This window comes from Bos taurus, chromosome 6 (assembly GCF_002263795.3).
Source record: "Bos taurus isolate L1 Dominette 01449 registration number 42190680 breed Hereford chromosome 6, ARS-UCD2.0, whole genome shotgun sequence".
In the NCBI taxonomy this organism is placed as follows: Eukaryota; Metazoa; Chordata; class Mammalia; order Artiodactyla; family Bovidae; genus Bos; species Bos taurus.
Genome location: NC_037333.1, coordinates 116,603,983 through 116,618,160, shown reverse-complemented (window position 1 = coordinate 116,618,160; position 14,178 = coordinate 116,603,983). Strand labels below are relative to the sequence as shown.

At 56.2% G+C, this 14,178-nt stretch overlaps 1 protein-coding gene across 1 annotated transcript in view; it reads left to right on the top strand.

Annotated features, from left to right (window-relative positions):
- Positions 1 to 14,178, top strand: part of C6H4orf48 (chromosome 6 C4orf48 homolog) — a 21,486-nt gene extending 7,308 nt beyond the window's left edge. Inside the window, exons 2-4 of the mRNA XM_002688453.7 lie at positions 12,779 to 12,943; positions 13,155 to 13,243; positions 14,067 to 14,178. Coding sequence (XP_002688499.1) covers positions 12,805 to 12,943; positions 13,155 to 13,243; positions 14,067 to 14,132 — 294 coding nt within the window. The 5' untranslated portion in view covers positions 12,779 to 12,804 and the 3' untranslated portion in view covers positions 14,133 to 14,178. The remainder of the gene's footprint in view (positions 1 to 12,778; positions 12,944 to 13,154; positions 13,244 to 14,066) is intronic.

Below are 14,178 nucleotides of genomic sequence, written 5' to 3'. Positions count from 1 at the left end.
GATCTATTTTAGAAGAGGAGAGCTCTGATCCCCCTTGTGTCCCGCAGACCCTGTGGGCAGGGGTCCCAGAGACCGGCCAACAGGGACGGACCTTGTCCTCTGTCGCCTTTCTCTGTGCCTACAAAGTTCAGTGAGGCCGGGAGAGCCTCCGGGTGGCCCCTTCACTTCCCGGGGAAGGCCGCAGGCGTGCACTCACGTGCCAGTGTCTGAGCTCAGCTGGCGCCCTCGTCCGCGCGGGACTGCTGAGCCTTTGCGGCGCGGCGCCCAAGTCGGCGGTGAGCCGTGAGCCGAGCTCCGGGAGCAATCTCGGCGAGGCAGTGCGCATGCTCGGGTCTGCGCCGAGACCCCCGCGGAGTCTCCCGGGCCGGGGGCCGGGGGCCGGGGGTGAGGGGCGGCTGACTCTCTTCTGGGTCGGGTCTCTCTCTCTGGCAGAAACTGCTGCGGATGCTCGGGGCTCCGGGATACCCCCACCGGGCTCCCAGTCACCCGGGGGCACTTGCGGCTGGAAGGAGCAGACGTCCCTGGTCGTGAAAGCGAAAGCCGCTCAGGCGTGGCCGACTCTCCGCGACCCCAGGAACTATACAGTCCTTGGAATTCTCCAGGCCAGAATACTGGAGTGGGGAGCAGTTCCCTTCTCCAGGGGATCTTTCCAACCCAGATATCAAACCCAGGTCTCCCGCAGTGCAGGCAGATTCTTTACCAGTTGAGCCCAAGAATACTGGAGTGGGAACTTCTCCAGCGGATCTTCCCCATCCAGGGATTGAACCCAGGTCGCCCTGTTCTTGGGAGCTGAATTAATTCAATCTGTCCTTTCACTACCAGAGGGTTTATTCAGACCATATAGCAACTTTTTTTCCCCCCAACTTAAGCAAAACTTAACAAACCGGCCACTCCTGTTTCCCTGGGCCTTCTTCCCGTCCTCCTGGGTCCCTGACTAGGAAATGCACCGGCCCAGAAAGGTTACAGGTCAAGTAGAAACCGCTTGAATAAAAATGTCAGGATCATCCCTTAAGAGCAGTGAGGGTTGGCCAGGAGGAGAGCCCTCCGGAACACCCGGGGGCACCAAGGAGCCAGTGGGGCCCGCAGTCCCTGCAGTCCCCGTGGTATTGAGCACAGGGTCGGGTGTCAACTTAAACAAAAATAGCCACAACCCCGAAGTTGAGAGTTACATTTTATTTGGGGGGAATTTTTAGGACTTTAAGCCTGGGAGACAGCATCTCAAGTGATCCTGGGAGAACTGTCCTGAGGAGGCGGGTGGGGCGGAAAGAAGTTTATAACTAGCGGTGGTAGTCTGAACAGCAAAGGATTATTGTAGTTAAGGAAAGCCAGATATCTCAAGCTAAGGTATTTAGCACTTTGCTAGGTATGTGCTTCGTCGCTTCAGTTGTGTCTGACTCTTTTCGATCCCATGGACTGTAGCCTGTCAGGCTCCTCTGTCTATGGAATTCTCCAGGCAAGATTACTGGAATGGGTAGCCATTTACTCCTCCAGAAGACCTTCCTACCCCAGGGATCAAACCCACGTCTCTTATGTCTCCTGCATTGGCCGGCAGTTTTCTTTCTTTTAACTGGAGGATAATTACTTTACAATACTGTGCTGGTTTTTGCCATACATCCACATGAATCATCCACGGGTGCACGTGTCCCCAGTCCTGAAGCCCCCTCCCACCTCCCTCCCCACCCCATCCCTTGGGTTGTCCCAGAGAACTGGCTTTGAGTGCCCTGCTTCATGCATCGAACTTGAACTGGTCACATGTTTCACACGTGGTAAGAGGCAGCTTTCAGCGCTGGGCAGGGGTTCTTTACCGCTGGCACCACCTGTGCACGGCAGGTGCAGGCGTCTGGGCTCCCTGAAATCACTCCTTGCACAGGCATCTCAGCCTTCTGGGCTAGCGTCCTGCAATTGGCTGTCATACGTCCTTAGTTCTTCACTCACTGGAGCGAGTGGTGGCGGCTCGCGGTGGCAGCTCACTGGCTGATAGCAGGCTCTGTTGTTCCCGGACTCAGAAATTCATGTTTGGAGGGCCGAAACCCCTGATGGCCGAGACGTCTTTGTTTATTGACGTGGCCGGAAATATTCCATTTCACAGGGGCGAACTCCAGCTGTCCTCTGGGGAGGGTGGGTTGTCTCTGATACCCCAAGCTAGCATCGACAGAAGACTCATCAATAATTGATCTAAGAAAGGGAAATTTTTATTGGCACCAACCTGATGAGCCTAACCCGGGAGACAGTCTCTCAGCTCTCGGGCCTGCCCGCCAGAGGTCAGAGCGAGGTATGTGAGCTGTTGAGACAGAGGCTGTACGTCAGACGGCTCAGCCACAGGCCGTGCAGTCCAGGCCTGCACACACCCGGCGAGGGCGGGCTGCGGCCCCCGCTCACTAGGGCGAGAAGAAAGGTTCTCTCCTGGGGTCTGGTGAAGGCAGGCACTCCGCCCTTACTCGAGGGGCGGGAGGGGGCCCAGACGGGCAGAGAAAAACGGTACGTTCAAATATTTCTTGTTTCGTCCAGAATCACGACACAGAGAAAGGACCGGGGCACGGGAAGTCGCAGCTAGCAGGTGTAAGTTTCTATATGTGTCAGTGGAGTGAGCAGACGACACGGCCTTACTGCTCAGCACAGAAGCCGTAATGGGAAAGGGTGAAAGAGTGCCTGCATGCGGATGACGGAATCAGTCTGCTGTGAGCCAGTAATGAACACAGCCTTGTACATCGGCTGCACTTCAACGAGAAAACGGAAACGATTCCGTTTTGTCACAAAACACGGGTTTTGTTTCAGCACACTACTCTTTTCCATTTCACTAATTTCCGCTCTCACTTTTAAAATTCTTTTCTTCTGCTGACTTTGGATTTAACTCGCTCTTCGTTTTCTCGTTTCCAAAGGTGGAAGCTTAGATGGTTGCCCACAGAGCCGCTTCTGTTCTAATATATGCGAGCAACGCTATAAATTGCCCTCTAAGCACTGCTTTTGCTGAATCCCACACATTTTGATAAGTTGTGTTTCCTTTTTATTTAGTCATTTAGTTCAAATTATTTTAATTTCTCTTGAGAGTTCTTCTTCGATTCATGTGTTTTTTAGAAGTGTGTGGGTTTTCTTGTGGCTGTTGTTTTGGGGGGTTTTTTGGGGTGGGGGTGGTTGTGGCTCTGGTTCAGCTCGTAGGATCTTAGTTCCTGACGGGGGATTGAATCTGAGGCCTTGGAGGGGAAAGCATGGAGTGTCCTAACCAGTGGACTGCCTGGGAATTTCCAGGCGTGTGTTCTAAAGTCTCCAAGTGTTGGGAGATTTTCCAGTTATCTTCCTGCCTCTGGTTTCCACTTCAGTTCCACTGCGGTCTCAGGGCAGACACGGTGTGATTTCTGCGATTCTGAGTTTGTCAGGGAGTGTGTTTCGGCCCAGAGTGTTGTCTGTCCTGACGAGTGTTCCCAGTGAGGGTGAGAAGAATGCGTCTTTATTTATGCATTTCTTTACTCCTGACTGCTGGGTCTCCATTGCTGCACAGGCTCCCTCGAGCTGTGTGTGGGAGCAGGGGCCCCTCTCGAGCTGCGGTGCGTGGCTCCTCAGGGTGGCAGCCTCTCTCGTTGCAGAGCATGGGCTCTCAGCTGTGCCCAGGCCTGGCTGCTTCACGGCACATGGGACCAGGGACGGAACCTGTGGTCCCTGCACTGGCAGGCGGATTCTTAACCCCTGGAGCGGCAGGGATGTCCAGGAGAAAGCGTGTCTTGCTCTGGAGTGTGCCGTCTGTAGATATCTGGTATGTGAGGTTCACGGTGGCGCCGAGTTCACCCACGGCCTTCCTGATCTCTGCCTGCAGGGTCTCCTCGCTGACCGGGGCATGGAAGTCTCCGACCATCACAGTGGATTCATCTGTGTCTTTTCTGTGCTTGCCTTAAAATCCATTTTATCTGATAGTAACATAGTGATCCTAGCCTTGCTTTTTAATGAGTATTTACGTGGTATAGCTTTGATCCATTCTTTTTTAAACAAATTTAGTTAATTCATTTATTGTCGGCTGTGCTGGGTCTTCGAGGCGATGCTGGGTCTCTCACTGGGGTGGCTTCTCCTGTTGGGGGGCATGGGCTCAGGAGTTGTGACGGGCTTGGGGACCCTGCCGCAGGTGGGCTCTTCCCGGGCCAGGGATCAAACCCACGTCCCCAGCGCTGGCGGGCAGATTCTCAGACACTGGACCCCCAGGGAAGTCCTGTCCGCTCTTTCACTCTCACCCTTTCTGTCTCCTTAGGGTGCAGTTGTGTCCATATAAACAGCACGTAGCTGTGTTGGTTTCGTTGTCGTTTTTTAAGAGTGACAGTCTGTGTCCACCACCTGGAACATTTTGTCCATTATTGTTGAATAAAAATCGCTGACATATTGGTTCTTTCCTTTGCTGTCTTCTTTTGGATTGGCTCTTTACCGCTCATTTTGTCACGCACATTAGTTTAGAAGTTATTCACCGTCTCCTTTTTGTCAGTAGTTTCCCCAGCAATCGCAGTGGGTGATTGTGATTCACTGCTTCACTTATTACAATCTAAAACGAACAATACCGATTTCAATGTGTGTTCATGTGGCCTACCACTTTGTTGTAGAAATCAGTTATTGTTGTCCAGTCGCTCAGTCGTGTCTGACTCTTTGCGACCCCATGAGCCGCAGCACGCCAGGCCTCCCTGTCCATCACCATCTCCTGGAGTTCACTCCAACTCATGTCCATTGAGTCGGTGATGCCATCCAGCCATCTCATCCTCTGTTGCCCCCTTCTCCTCCTGCCCTCAGTCTTTCCCAGCATCAGGGTCTTTTCTGATTTATCAGCTCTTCGCATCAGCCTACGACTACTTTAAACATCTAAAAATATTGGACAATATACAAACCAAAGCTTTTCAGGTGGAGATAAGCCTGCAGAACAGTGGAGAAGGGGGGCAGCAAGACCGGTCCACAGTCGGCTGACCTGCCCCTGGAGGAACGTTCACCAGTGGTGTCTGTGGGACAGGGAGGAGGAACCCCAAGACCACTGGTGTACGCTGACTTGAGGAGACAGAGTTCTGAACTTGGGGGCTCACGGGGACCGGAACTTCCAGGGTGGAGCTGTAGAGAGAAGAGGCTCAGCTCTCAGGCTCTGCCCTATGTCCCGTCAGGCCCTCAGCATGTGAACCAAGCGCCCAAGGCCGGGCGCGACCCCGAACAGCCCTCACGGGGCCAGAAAGGGGCTGTGTTTCCAGTGGCCACGGGGCGTTGAGCGGAGCGCTCAGAAAGCTACTGCTTTAGTAATAGGGTCAGACAGGCCCAGACCAAGGAGTTTTCTGAGCTTCCCTGGCGGCTGAGATGGTAAAGAACATGCCTGCAGTGCAAGAGACCTGGGTTCAATCCCCGGATGAGGAATATGCCCTGGAGAAGGGAATGGCAACCCACTCCAGTACTCTTACTGGGAGAATCCCATGGATAGAGGAGCTTGGTAGGCTACTGTCCACGGAGTCACAGAGTCAGACACAACTGAGTGACTAACACACACACAGACACACAAGGAGTGTTCCAAGCCTATCTAGTGAAACTTAAAAGGAAGACCCAAAAGGATCAGATTATTTCCAGGTGACTTAAGTGCATTACAGAACAAAGGTCAAAAACATTAAAAAAGAAACAAATCCCAGCGACCCAACATTATAAACAGTACAATACTGGCATCCAACGAAAGCACCATAAATGTAAAGGAGCAGGAACAAGAACTCATAATAAAGAAGAAAAATCAGTTGGGAACTGAACCAGAAATAAGACAGATGAGAAGGTAAGACACAAGGGCATTAAAGGTTATACAACTATCTGAAATAGCTGGAAAGCTAGGAGAAAGATGTAAAGGTATTAAGTAGTGATATTAAAAGCCCCAGATGAAAGCACATGTCGGTATAAAGAATTGTACGTGAATACTCAGAGCAGCTTTACTTGTAATGGCCAAATGCTGGAAATTACCCAAATGTCTATCATCAAACAAATGCACAAATTGTGGTTTTTCCAAACAATGGAACACTGCTCACCAATAAAAAGAATGCACTATTTAAAAAAATTTTTTTCTTTTCTCTTATTTTTATTCTTAAAAGAATGCGTTATTGATGAGCCCAACAACATAGACAAATCTCAAAGTAATTTTACTAATTTAAAGAAGTCAGACAAAGGGCCCTCCCTGGCGGTCAGTGGTTAAGACTCTGCTCAGGAGTGCAGGGGGCACAGGGCACAGGGCCACAGGGGGCACAGGGGGTGCAGGGGGCACAGGGGGCACAGGCGGTGCAGGCGTGATCCCTGGTGGGGGAACTAAGATGCCGCATGCTGCATGATGTCGCCAAAAAATAAAACAGACAAAAAGTGGAATATATGGCATGATTCCACTTACATAAAGTTGTAAAAAATGCAAACTAGCAACTGAAAGCAGAGTGGTTGTTCTGGGGGAGAAGCCCGTGAGAGGAGGTGGCGACCGACAAGAGGCTGAGGGTGTTCGGGCGGGGGTGGGGTGGGGTGCTCCCACCTTCAGGAGGTGAAGGCCCCGCAGGTGCATGCTGGCCGTAAAAATAAAAGTTATCTTAGCAGCAAAAATGAGTTTGCTGGAGAATAGCAGAGAATTGCAGTGCGGGACAAAGATGCAATACAAAGGCCAGAGGCGGGTCTAACAAAGGAGAGGCACGTCATTTTCTAGAGAAAAAAGTGGATGTTGGGAGGGGTTGTTCTGAACCAAAGTCCACTGGAGAAAAGTGAGAGTTCAGAGTGGGGGTGGTTTCTGTCTGAGTTGCTGGGGTGGTGACTGCTTGTAGGAGATGCCAGGCACATGTTTCCCTGTGAAATTGAAAGTGAAAGTCGCTCAGTCGTCTGCGCCCCCATGGGCTGTGTAGAACGGAGAATAGCAGAGAATTGCGGTTTGGGACAAACAGGCACTGCAAAGGCCAGGATACCGGAGCGGGGAGCCTTCCCTTCTCCAGGGGTCTTCCCGACCAGGGATCAACCCAGGTCTCCCGCATTGCAGGTGCTTTCTTTACCATCTGAGCCACCAGGGAAGGCCAAGAATGCTGGAGTGGGCAGCCCTTCCCTTGTCCAGGGGATCTTCCCGACCCAGGAATCCCCTGCATTGTAGACAGATTCTTTACCAGCTGAGCCACCAAGAATACTGGAATGGGTAGCCTATCCCTTCTCCAGCGGGTCTTCCCAACCCAGGTCTCCCACATTGCAGGCGGATTCTTTACCAGCAGAGCCACCAGGGAAACCCAGTTTTCCTGGGGGGACCTGTGATGAATTCTTCCGGTGACTGATTTTGAGTGGTACTGCAGAGAGCGCCCCCTTCTGGCCTCCCGACTCCATTTTAGTGAGGTTTCCCTTTATTAATTTTCCCACCTGTAAGTATATCAAAATCGATCAAATTGTGTATTACAAGTCAACCACACCTGAATGAACGTAAAAAAAAAAGTGACAAAATATATTTAATGATGCTTTCACTGTCCTACCAGAAATACAGATCCTTGAAAGGGTATTTTATCCAGAGCAGTTTAACCTCATTTACCCCTTCTTGTTGCCCGGTATTTTAATTCTGTTTCCTACTGTTGTTTAGACGAATCACAGCCTCTTTATACTCACTCCCAGGTTCTCCTCTCACTGTGTCCCCCGCTTAGTTCCAGATCTTCCATTTCGGATCTCTTATCTTAGCCTGAACTACATCCTTCAGAATTTCCTTCCTAAGGACGTTCTGTCTCTGAATGCGTGTCTATTTTGTGTCATTCTTTGTTTAGAACTATACGTAACTTTTCTTAGTAAATACGTACAGGAACGTGCACCCAGCGTAAACACACGGCTGAACTTGCACAGAGTAAACACACTGTCTCTGACACCGGAATCCGGAATCCGGAACGGAGACCCGCCCCCGCCGTGGGATCCCTGCTGCGCCTGCTCCCAGCGCGGGCCTTCTACTGTGCTGCTGAGTCCAGGATGCTTGGATTCTGTTGAGGAGTTTTGCCTCAATGTTCATAAGAACCGTTGGTCTGTGGTTTTCTTGGAGGGTCTCTCTGGCCTTGGTAGGTTGGCTTCATGGAAAGAGTTAGGAACTATTTTATACTCTTCAATTTTGGGGAAAAGTTTGAGAAGGCTTGGTGTTAATGCTTCTTTAAATGTTGCTAGAATTCGCCAGTGAAGCCATCAGACCCAGGGCTTTTTTTGTTGGGAGACTGTTGATCGCTGACGCAATCTCCTCACTTCCCCATTGTTCTAGGAATCTGTGTATTTCATCCAGCCAACCCAACCTGCTGGCGCACAGCTGCTCACAATATTCTCTTTTAATCCTTTTCATTTCTGCTGAATCGGTAGGAATGCCTCCACACTTCGTGTCTGAGTTTAGTAATTTGTGTCTTCTCTCCTTTTTTCTTAGTCCATTTGGTTAATGGTTTCTCAAGTATGTTGCTCTTTTCCAAGCACCAACTTTTTGCCCCATTGATCTCTCTCTATGGTTTTTCTAGTCTCGAGCTCTTTCATTGTATCTCCATCCTAATCTTTCTTTCCTTCTGCTAGGCTTTTTCTTTTTTTTCTTTTTGGCCACAGCACCCAGCTTGCGGGACCTTAGTTCCCCGACCAGGGATTGAGCCCACGTCCTCAGTAGCAAGAGTAGAGTCCGGGACCACCAGGGGATGCCCTCCTTCGTGTTAGGTTACTTGTTCCTCTTTTTCTAGTTCCTTAAGTTGTAAAATTAGGCAGTTGGTTTGATCTTTTTCTTTAAATGTAAGTGTTTATAGCTATAATTTCCCTCTCATCACTGCTCTCGCAGCGTCCCATACATGTTGGTGCGTTTTGTTTTCTTTTCATTCCTCTCCAAGTCATTTCTAAGTTCCCTTGTGATTCCTCCTTTGATCCTCTGATTCTTCAAAGTTCCGCTTTTCCTTCTGTCATTGAGTTCCAGCATCATCCTGCTGTGGTCAGAGAATACACTTTTTATGGCATCTAGCTTTTAGAGATTGGAGAAGGAAATGGCAACCCACTCCAGTGTTCTTGCCTGGAGAATCCCAGGGACGGGGGAGCCTGGTGGGCTGCCATCTATGGGGTCGCATAGAGTTGGACACGACTGAAGCGACTTAGCAGCAGTAGCAGCAGCAGCTTTTAAAGTCTATTGATGGGAATTCCCTGGTGATTCAGCAGCTGGGATTCTATGCTCTTGCTGCTAAGGGCCTGGGTTCAATCTCTGGTTGAGAATTAAAATCTCACAAGCTGTGCAGTGCCTCCCTGCCCCCAAATCTATGAAGACTTAATTAGTGACAATGTTTCTCCTGGAAAGCATCCCACGTGTGCCTGAGAAGGTTGGGTGTCATCAGGTGGGTGTCCTGGACGCGTCCGTTAGACCTGGTTGGCAAGTCCTGTTTCCTGACTTGTCCTCTGGTTGTTCTGTCCCATGCTATGAGTGGGGTGTTCAAGTCTATTGTTACTGGAGAACTGTCTCTTACATTCTTAGTTTTTGCTTCGTGTATTTTCACAGTCTGTCATTAGGTGTGTTAACATGTATATTTTCCATATCTTCCTGCCCTATCAAACCTTTTATTAACATGTGATAATGTTCTTCTTTGTCTACTGTAACCTTTTCTGATGTAAACTCCTTTTTGTCTGGCCATGGTTTAGCCACCCTGGCTCTCTTCTAATTATTATTTGCAGGGAATACCTTTTCTCATCCTTTCGCCTTTGATCTATTTGTGTTTTGGATTTAAACTGAGCTTCTTTCAGGGATGGACTTTGCTGGTGTCCAGTGGTTAAGAATTTGCCTTGCAAGGCAGGGGATGGGGGCTCGGTCCCTGGTGGGGAACGAAGATCCCACAAGCTGGGGAGCAGTAAGCCTGCCCTCTGTGACTAGAGAGCCACAGATAAGAGTCTCAGCCCTGCAACAAACGAGGACACAGCTCAGAGCTGACACAGCCTAATAAATAAACACGCTTTTTAAAAAGACGCAAATAAAAAAAATAGAGCGAGCCTCTTGCAGACAGCATGGAGCTGGATTGTTTGTTTTTACCCTTTCGCTCCGGTTTTCCAAGGCCCAAGATGAAGATGCTCTCTTCCAAGTAGCATGTGAATTTTCTTCCGCCACTTGCGGGAGCATCCCTAGTCCAGAGCTATTTTAAAGTAACTTCCCCGCCGACACATTCTTGGTGCTTCCAGTGGTGTGGGTTTTGCTTGTGGCGCCTGTGCTACAGCCACTCTTGCCCCTACAGTGTCAAGACAGTCCAGCCCCAGGCTTGCAGGCCAGCAGAGAGGCCTGCGGGGGACTCACGCTGCGCCCGAGCCGCTCACCCCGGGTGCCCGAAGCCGGGCTCGCACTCCTCTCCGCCCGCTGTTTGCTGGCAGAGCCTCTGCCGCTGGAAACCAGCCTGCCCTCCCCCTACCTCCAAGCACATACGCCTTCCCCTCCTCCGTTTCTGTGCCCGCTTGCTCACTGGCAACCCCCCTGGGCTCCACCTCCCCACTGGGCTTCCCCTGGCGGGGGCAGGGTGGTGGTGGTGTAAGTGCAGGGGGTCGGTGACAGCCCAGAGTGGGCGCGGTGAGTCTGGGGGCGGATCTCCTCCGGACCGGGGCCAGGGTCCCCAGACGATGCCCGGGGCGGCGCGCACGAGGAGCAGGAGGCAGCCTCCTCCCGGGCCCTGATCAGATGCCCCTGGCCGCGGCCCCACAGTGGAGGGCGCCGAGGCGTTGGGGGCTCTGGGCCATCAAAGCCAGTCGCTCCCAGGGCTTCCTGGACTCACGCACCGGCCACGCTCGCGTGGACCACACCTCTCCGCGTCCATCTCCAGCCGGACAGCTGCTGGCAACCCAGGCAACAGGTGTGGGCTCGAGAAAGGACTTGCCTGGTGGTCTAGTGGTTAACAATCCGCTTGCCTACGCAGGGGACACAGGGTCAGCCCCCGGTCTGGGCAGACTGCGCCCGCTGTGGGACCACTGAGCCCGAGCTCAGCAGCAGGAGAAACACTGCAGTGAGAAGCGCCCGCCAGGCAACTAGACAAAGCCCGCCCGCAGACCCACAACAGCCAAAAATAAAGGCATTTTAAAAGAGGAAGGGGGAGAAACTGGACAGGGAGAAGTGATGGGGAGTCGAGGGGCTCAGAAAGTTTGGCCCCCTGGGATATGAAAGAATTCACAGCCGGCTTGCGGAAGACCCAGTGGAGACGGAAGGTCCGTACCCGGGGAGGGGCGGGGGCCGGCGGGGCGCGGGGACCCCGGCGCGGGCGGGGGTGGGGCAGGGACTCAGGACCCGGGCAGCCCTGCGGTGCCGCCCCCGCGGGCCGGCGGCGCGGTCCTCTCGGTACCCACTCGGTCGCAGGGAGGACGCAGACGAGGCCCGAGAGCGAGCGGGGCAGGGACGGTGAGGCTGGACCGCGCCTCGGGGCTCTGGACGAAGGGCGCGGAAACGCGCGCGTCCGGGAAGGCGGCCCGTCGGAGTTTCCGGACGCCCCCTGCCCAGCCCAGCCCTCCCCGGAGCCGAGTGTGGCTATCGCGAGCCCTGCCCCGCCCCTAGGCCAGCGCGCCCGCGTCCGGTCGGGGCCGCGAACGTCCCATCCCGTGCCCGGCCGCCACCCGACCCAAGGCCCGGGGGGTGGGGTGGAGGCCGTCCAGCCCGGCGCTGCCCCCACCAAGGGGGCCCAGCGCTGCCCCGCGCCGCGCGGGCCGCTGGCGGCTCCAGGGCGCACGGCCCGGAGGTCGCCTCCTCCGCATCGGGGCTGCGCCTCGTAAAGATCCGGTGGACGCCAAGTAGGCAGCACCCTTCTCAGAAGGACGGGTGGTTCCCGCGCGCCTCGGGGCGCCCGCGGGGGCCACACTCGGCTCTTTACCCACGACCTTGTGTGATCTCTCGGGAGCAAAGGGCGCAGAGAGGCCACGCGACCCGTCCCAGGTCACGCAGCCGCCGTGAAGTGTGTCCGGACACGGAGCGCTGGAGGGGACCGGGCAGCCCGATGGTTTCTTACCTGTGCCTCTGGCCTGAAGGTCAGGCACGAGGCTGAGCCGGGGCGAGGGGCGGAGACCGGACGGCCCCCCGGGCCTGGGTCGCTCCCGAAGCCGAGCTCCCCGGAGCAACCCGCCCTGACTGGACCCACTGGCCCACTGGGCGCAGAGGCCGCGCGTTTGCATTTCGCTGTCCCCCAGCCCCGGGCGGGCACCGAGCCCTCTACCTCGGTATCGGTCCAGGGACACCCGGGTCCTCGGGCCGCCGGCGGTGGCTCTGGAGCTGCTGTCCAGGTGCCGCCTCCTCCAAGCAGCCCTCAGGAGCCCACGCCTGTAGGGTAGGGCTGACGGCGCCTGGGTGCGGATCCCGACCGGGGCCGCGCGTACCCAGTCCGGAGCCATCACCTCGGTCCCTTTAAGCGAGCGGTCCGCGCGGGCCGGGGTTTCCATGACGACGACGTTGGATGCGGGGCGGGGGAGGGGGGGTGCTGGGGCGGGGTCGGGGCGCATGCGCGGTGCGCTCCGGGCGCAGCGCGTCTTTCTCGAGTCGCCGCGCCGCTGTCGCGGGGTCCCCCAACCGCGGTAAGGGCGGGACGAGGGCTCACTGGACGGAGAACGCGGGAGAGGGAAGGGGTCTCAGAGCCCGGGGGGCGTGGCGGGAGTGGGGGCTCGGGGACGTGGGGAGCCTCCAGACCCAGGGGGCGGGGTTGGGGGGGGTTCGCTCGTCCCAGGGGGCGGGGCCCTGGAGGTGGGCTCACGGGTTCGGGGGGTTCGGGGCGGGTGGGTCGCGCGAAACCGAGCTCGGGGTCGGGGTCCGCCTGCCCAAGGGGCTGACGCCGCTGACTGTCGGCTCCTGCAGGGCGCCCGGGCTCCCTCCGCTCGGCCATGGCCCCCCTGCCGCCGTGCGGACCCCCGAGGTCGCCGCCGCCGCGGCTGCTGCTGCTGCTGCTGCTACTGAGCGCCACGCTGCTGGGCGCCCCGGCCCGCGCCGAGCCCGCCGCCGGGAGCGCCGTCCCCGCTCAGAGTAGGTGCCGCGCGCGCACGCGGAGGGGTCCCCGGGGGCCCTGACCCCACTCGGGCGCGCGGGAGGGGCGTGGCTCGCCTTTGTTCCCCGGTGGTCCGGGCGCCCCCGCGGGCGGGAGGCGGGGGCTACGCGGAGGCCGCTGCCCGGGGTTGGGGGGACCCCGCTGCGAGCGCGCCCTGACCCGGGTCCCCCCACCCCGATCCCCGCGCAGGCCGCCCGTGCGTGGACTGCCACGCTTTCGAGTTCATGCAGCGCGCCCTGCAGGACCTGCGCAAGACGGCCTACAGCCTGGACGCTCGGGTGAGCCTCCCGAGGGGTGCAGGGAGAGTGGAGGGTGGAATCGCCCCTTTCCGCTCCTTCCGGTGGCCTCCCTGGCTCCTTTCCCGAGGTCACCGGAAAGGACAGCCTGTCCCAAGCCAGCCTTTCCCAGTGGGCAGAGAGGGTGAGACAGGAGACCGCCCGAGTGGGCTGGAAGGCCAGCTTGGGCCCAGCTGTCTGGGGGCTTCCCCCCCCCACCCCGCCCCCGGCCTCCTCTGCCAGGGGGTGGGTGCAGGCCCGGGTGCCCGGAGTCACCCCCCAAGTCTGGAATGAACAGTGCCCCTCCCCTCCACCGTCGCTGGGCCCCAGCTAAGGAAGTTTGTAACAGAAAGGTGTATTTCTGGGAAGGGGAGAAGTAGGAAGAATGGGACACCCTGCCCTGCTCCCTCTTCTCCCAGTTCCCAAGGGCTCCCCCAGACCTGGAGTGCCCCCTGGGGATGCGTCTGGAGCCACCAGACGTCCCCGCGGCCAGCCCACCCTGGGGGGCTGGAGGACCTGTCAGGACAGAGGGGCCCCTGAAAGAGAAGCCAGAAGAGTTGTCTAGGTGTGGGGCTCAGGGAGGCTGTGCCCAGGGCAGGAGCAGCAGAGGCAGGGAGAGTGCGGGGAGGTCTGGGGAGCAGCTGAGGTTCCCCTGCAGTCAGTCTGCGGGGCTGGGGCTGGGGGTTGTCCGGACACAGTTGGGTTCAGGCATCAGGAGTCCTGGGAGCTGGCAGGTCTTGGGGGGAAGCTGGGAGCTGGGCGGCCCCCAGGATCGAGTCTCTGGGTGCCGCCTGATGGAGCTCTCACACCCCTCATTGCTTTGCAGACGGAGAGCCTCCTGCTGCAGGCCGAGCGCCGGGCCCTGTGTGCCTGCTGGCCGGCTGGGCACTAAGGACCCACACGAGCACGTGCCCTCACCAATAAAAGCCTGGTCCCCA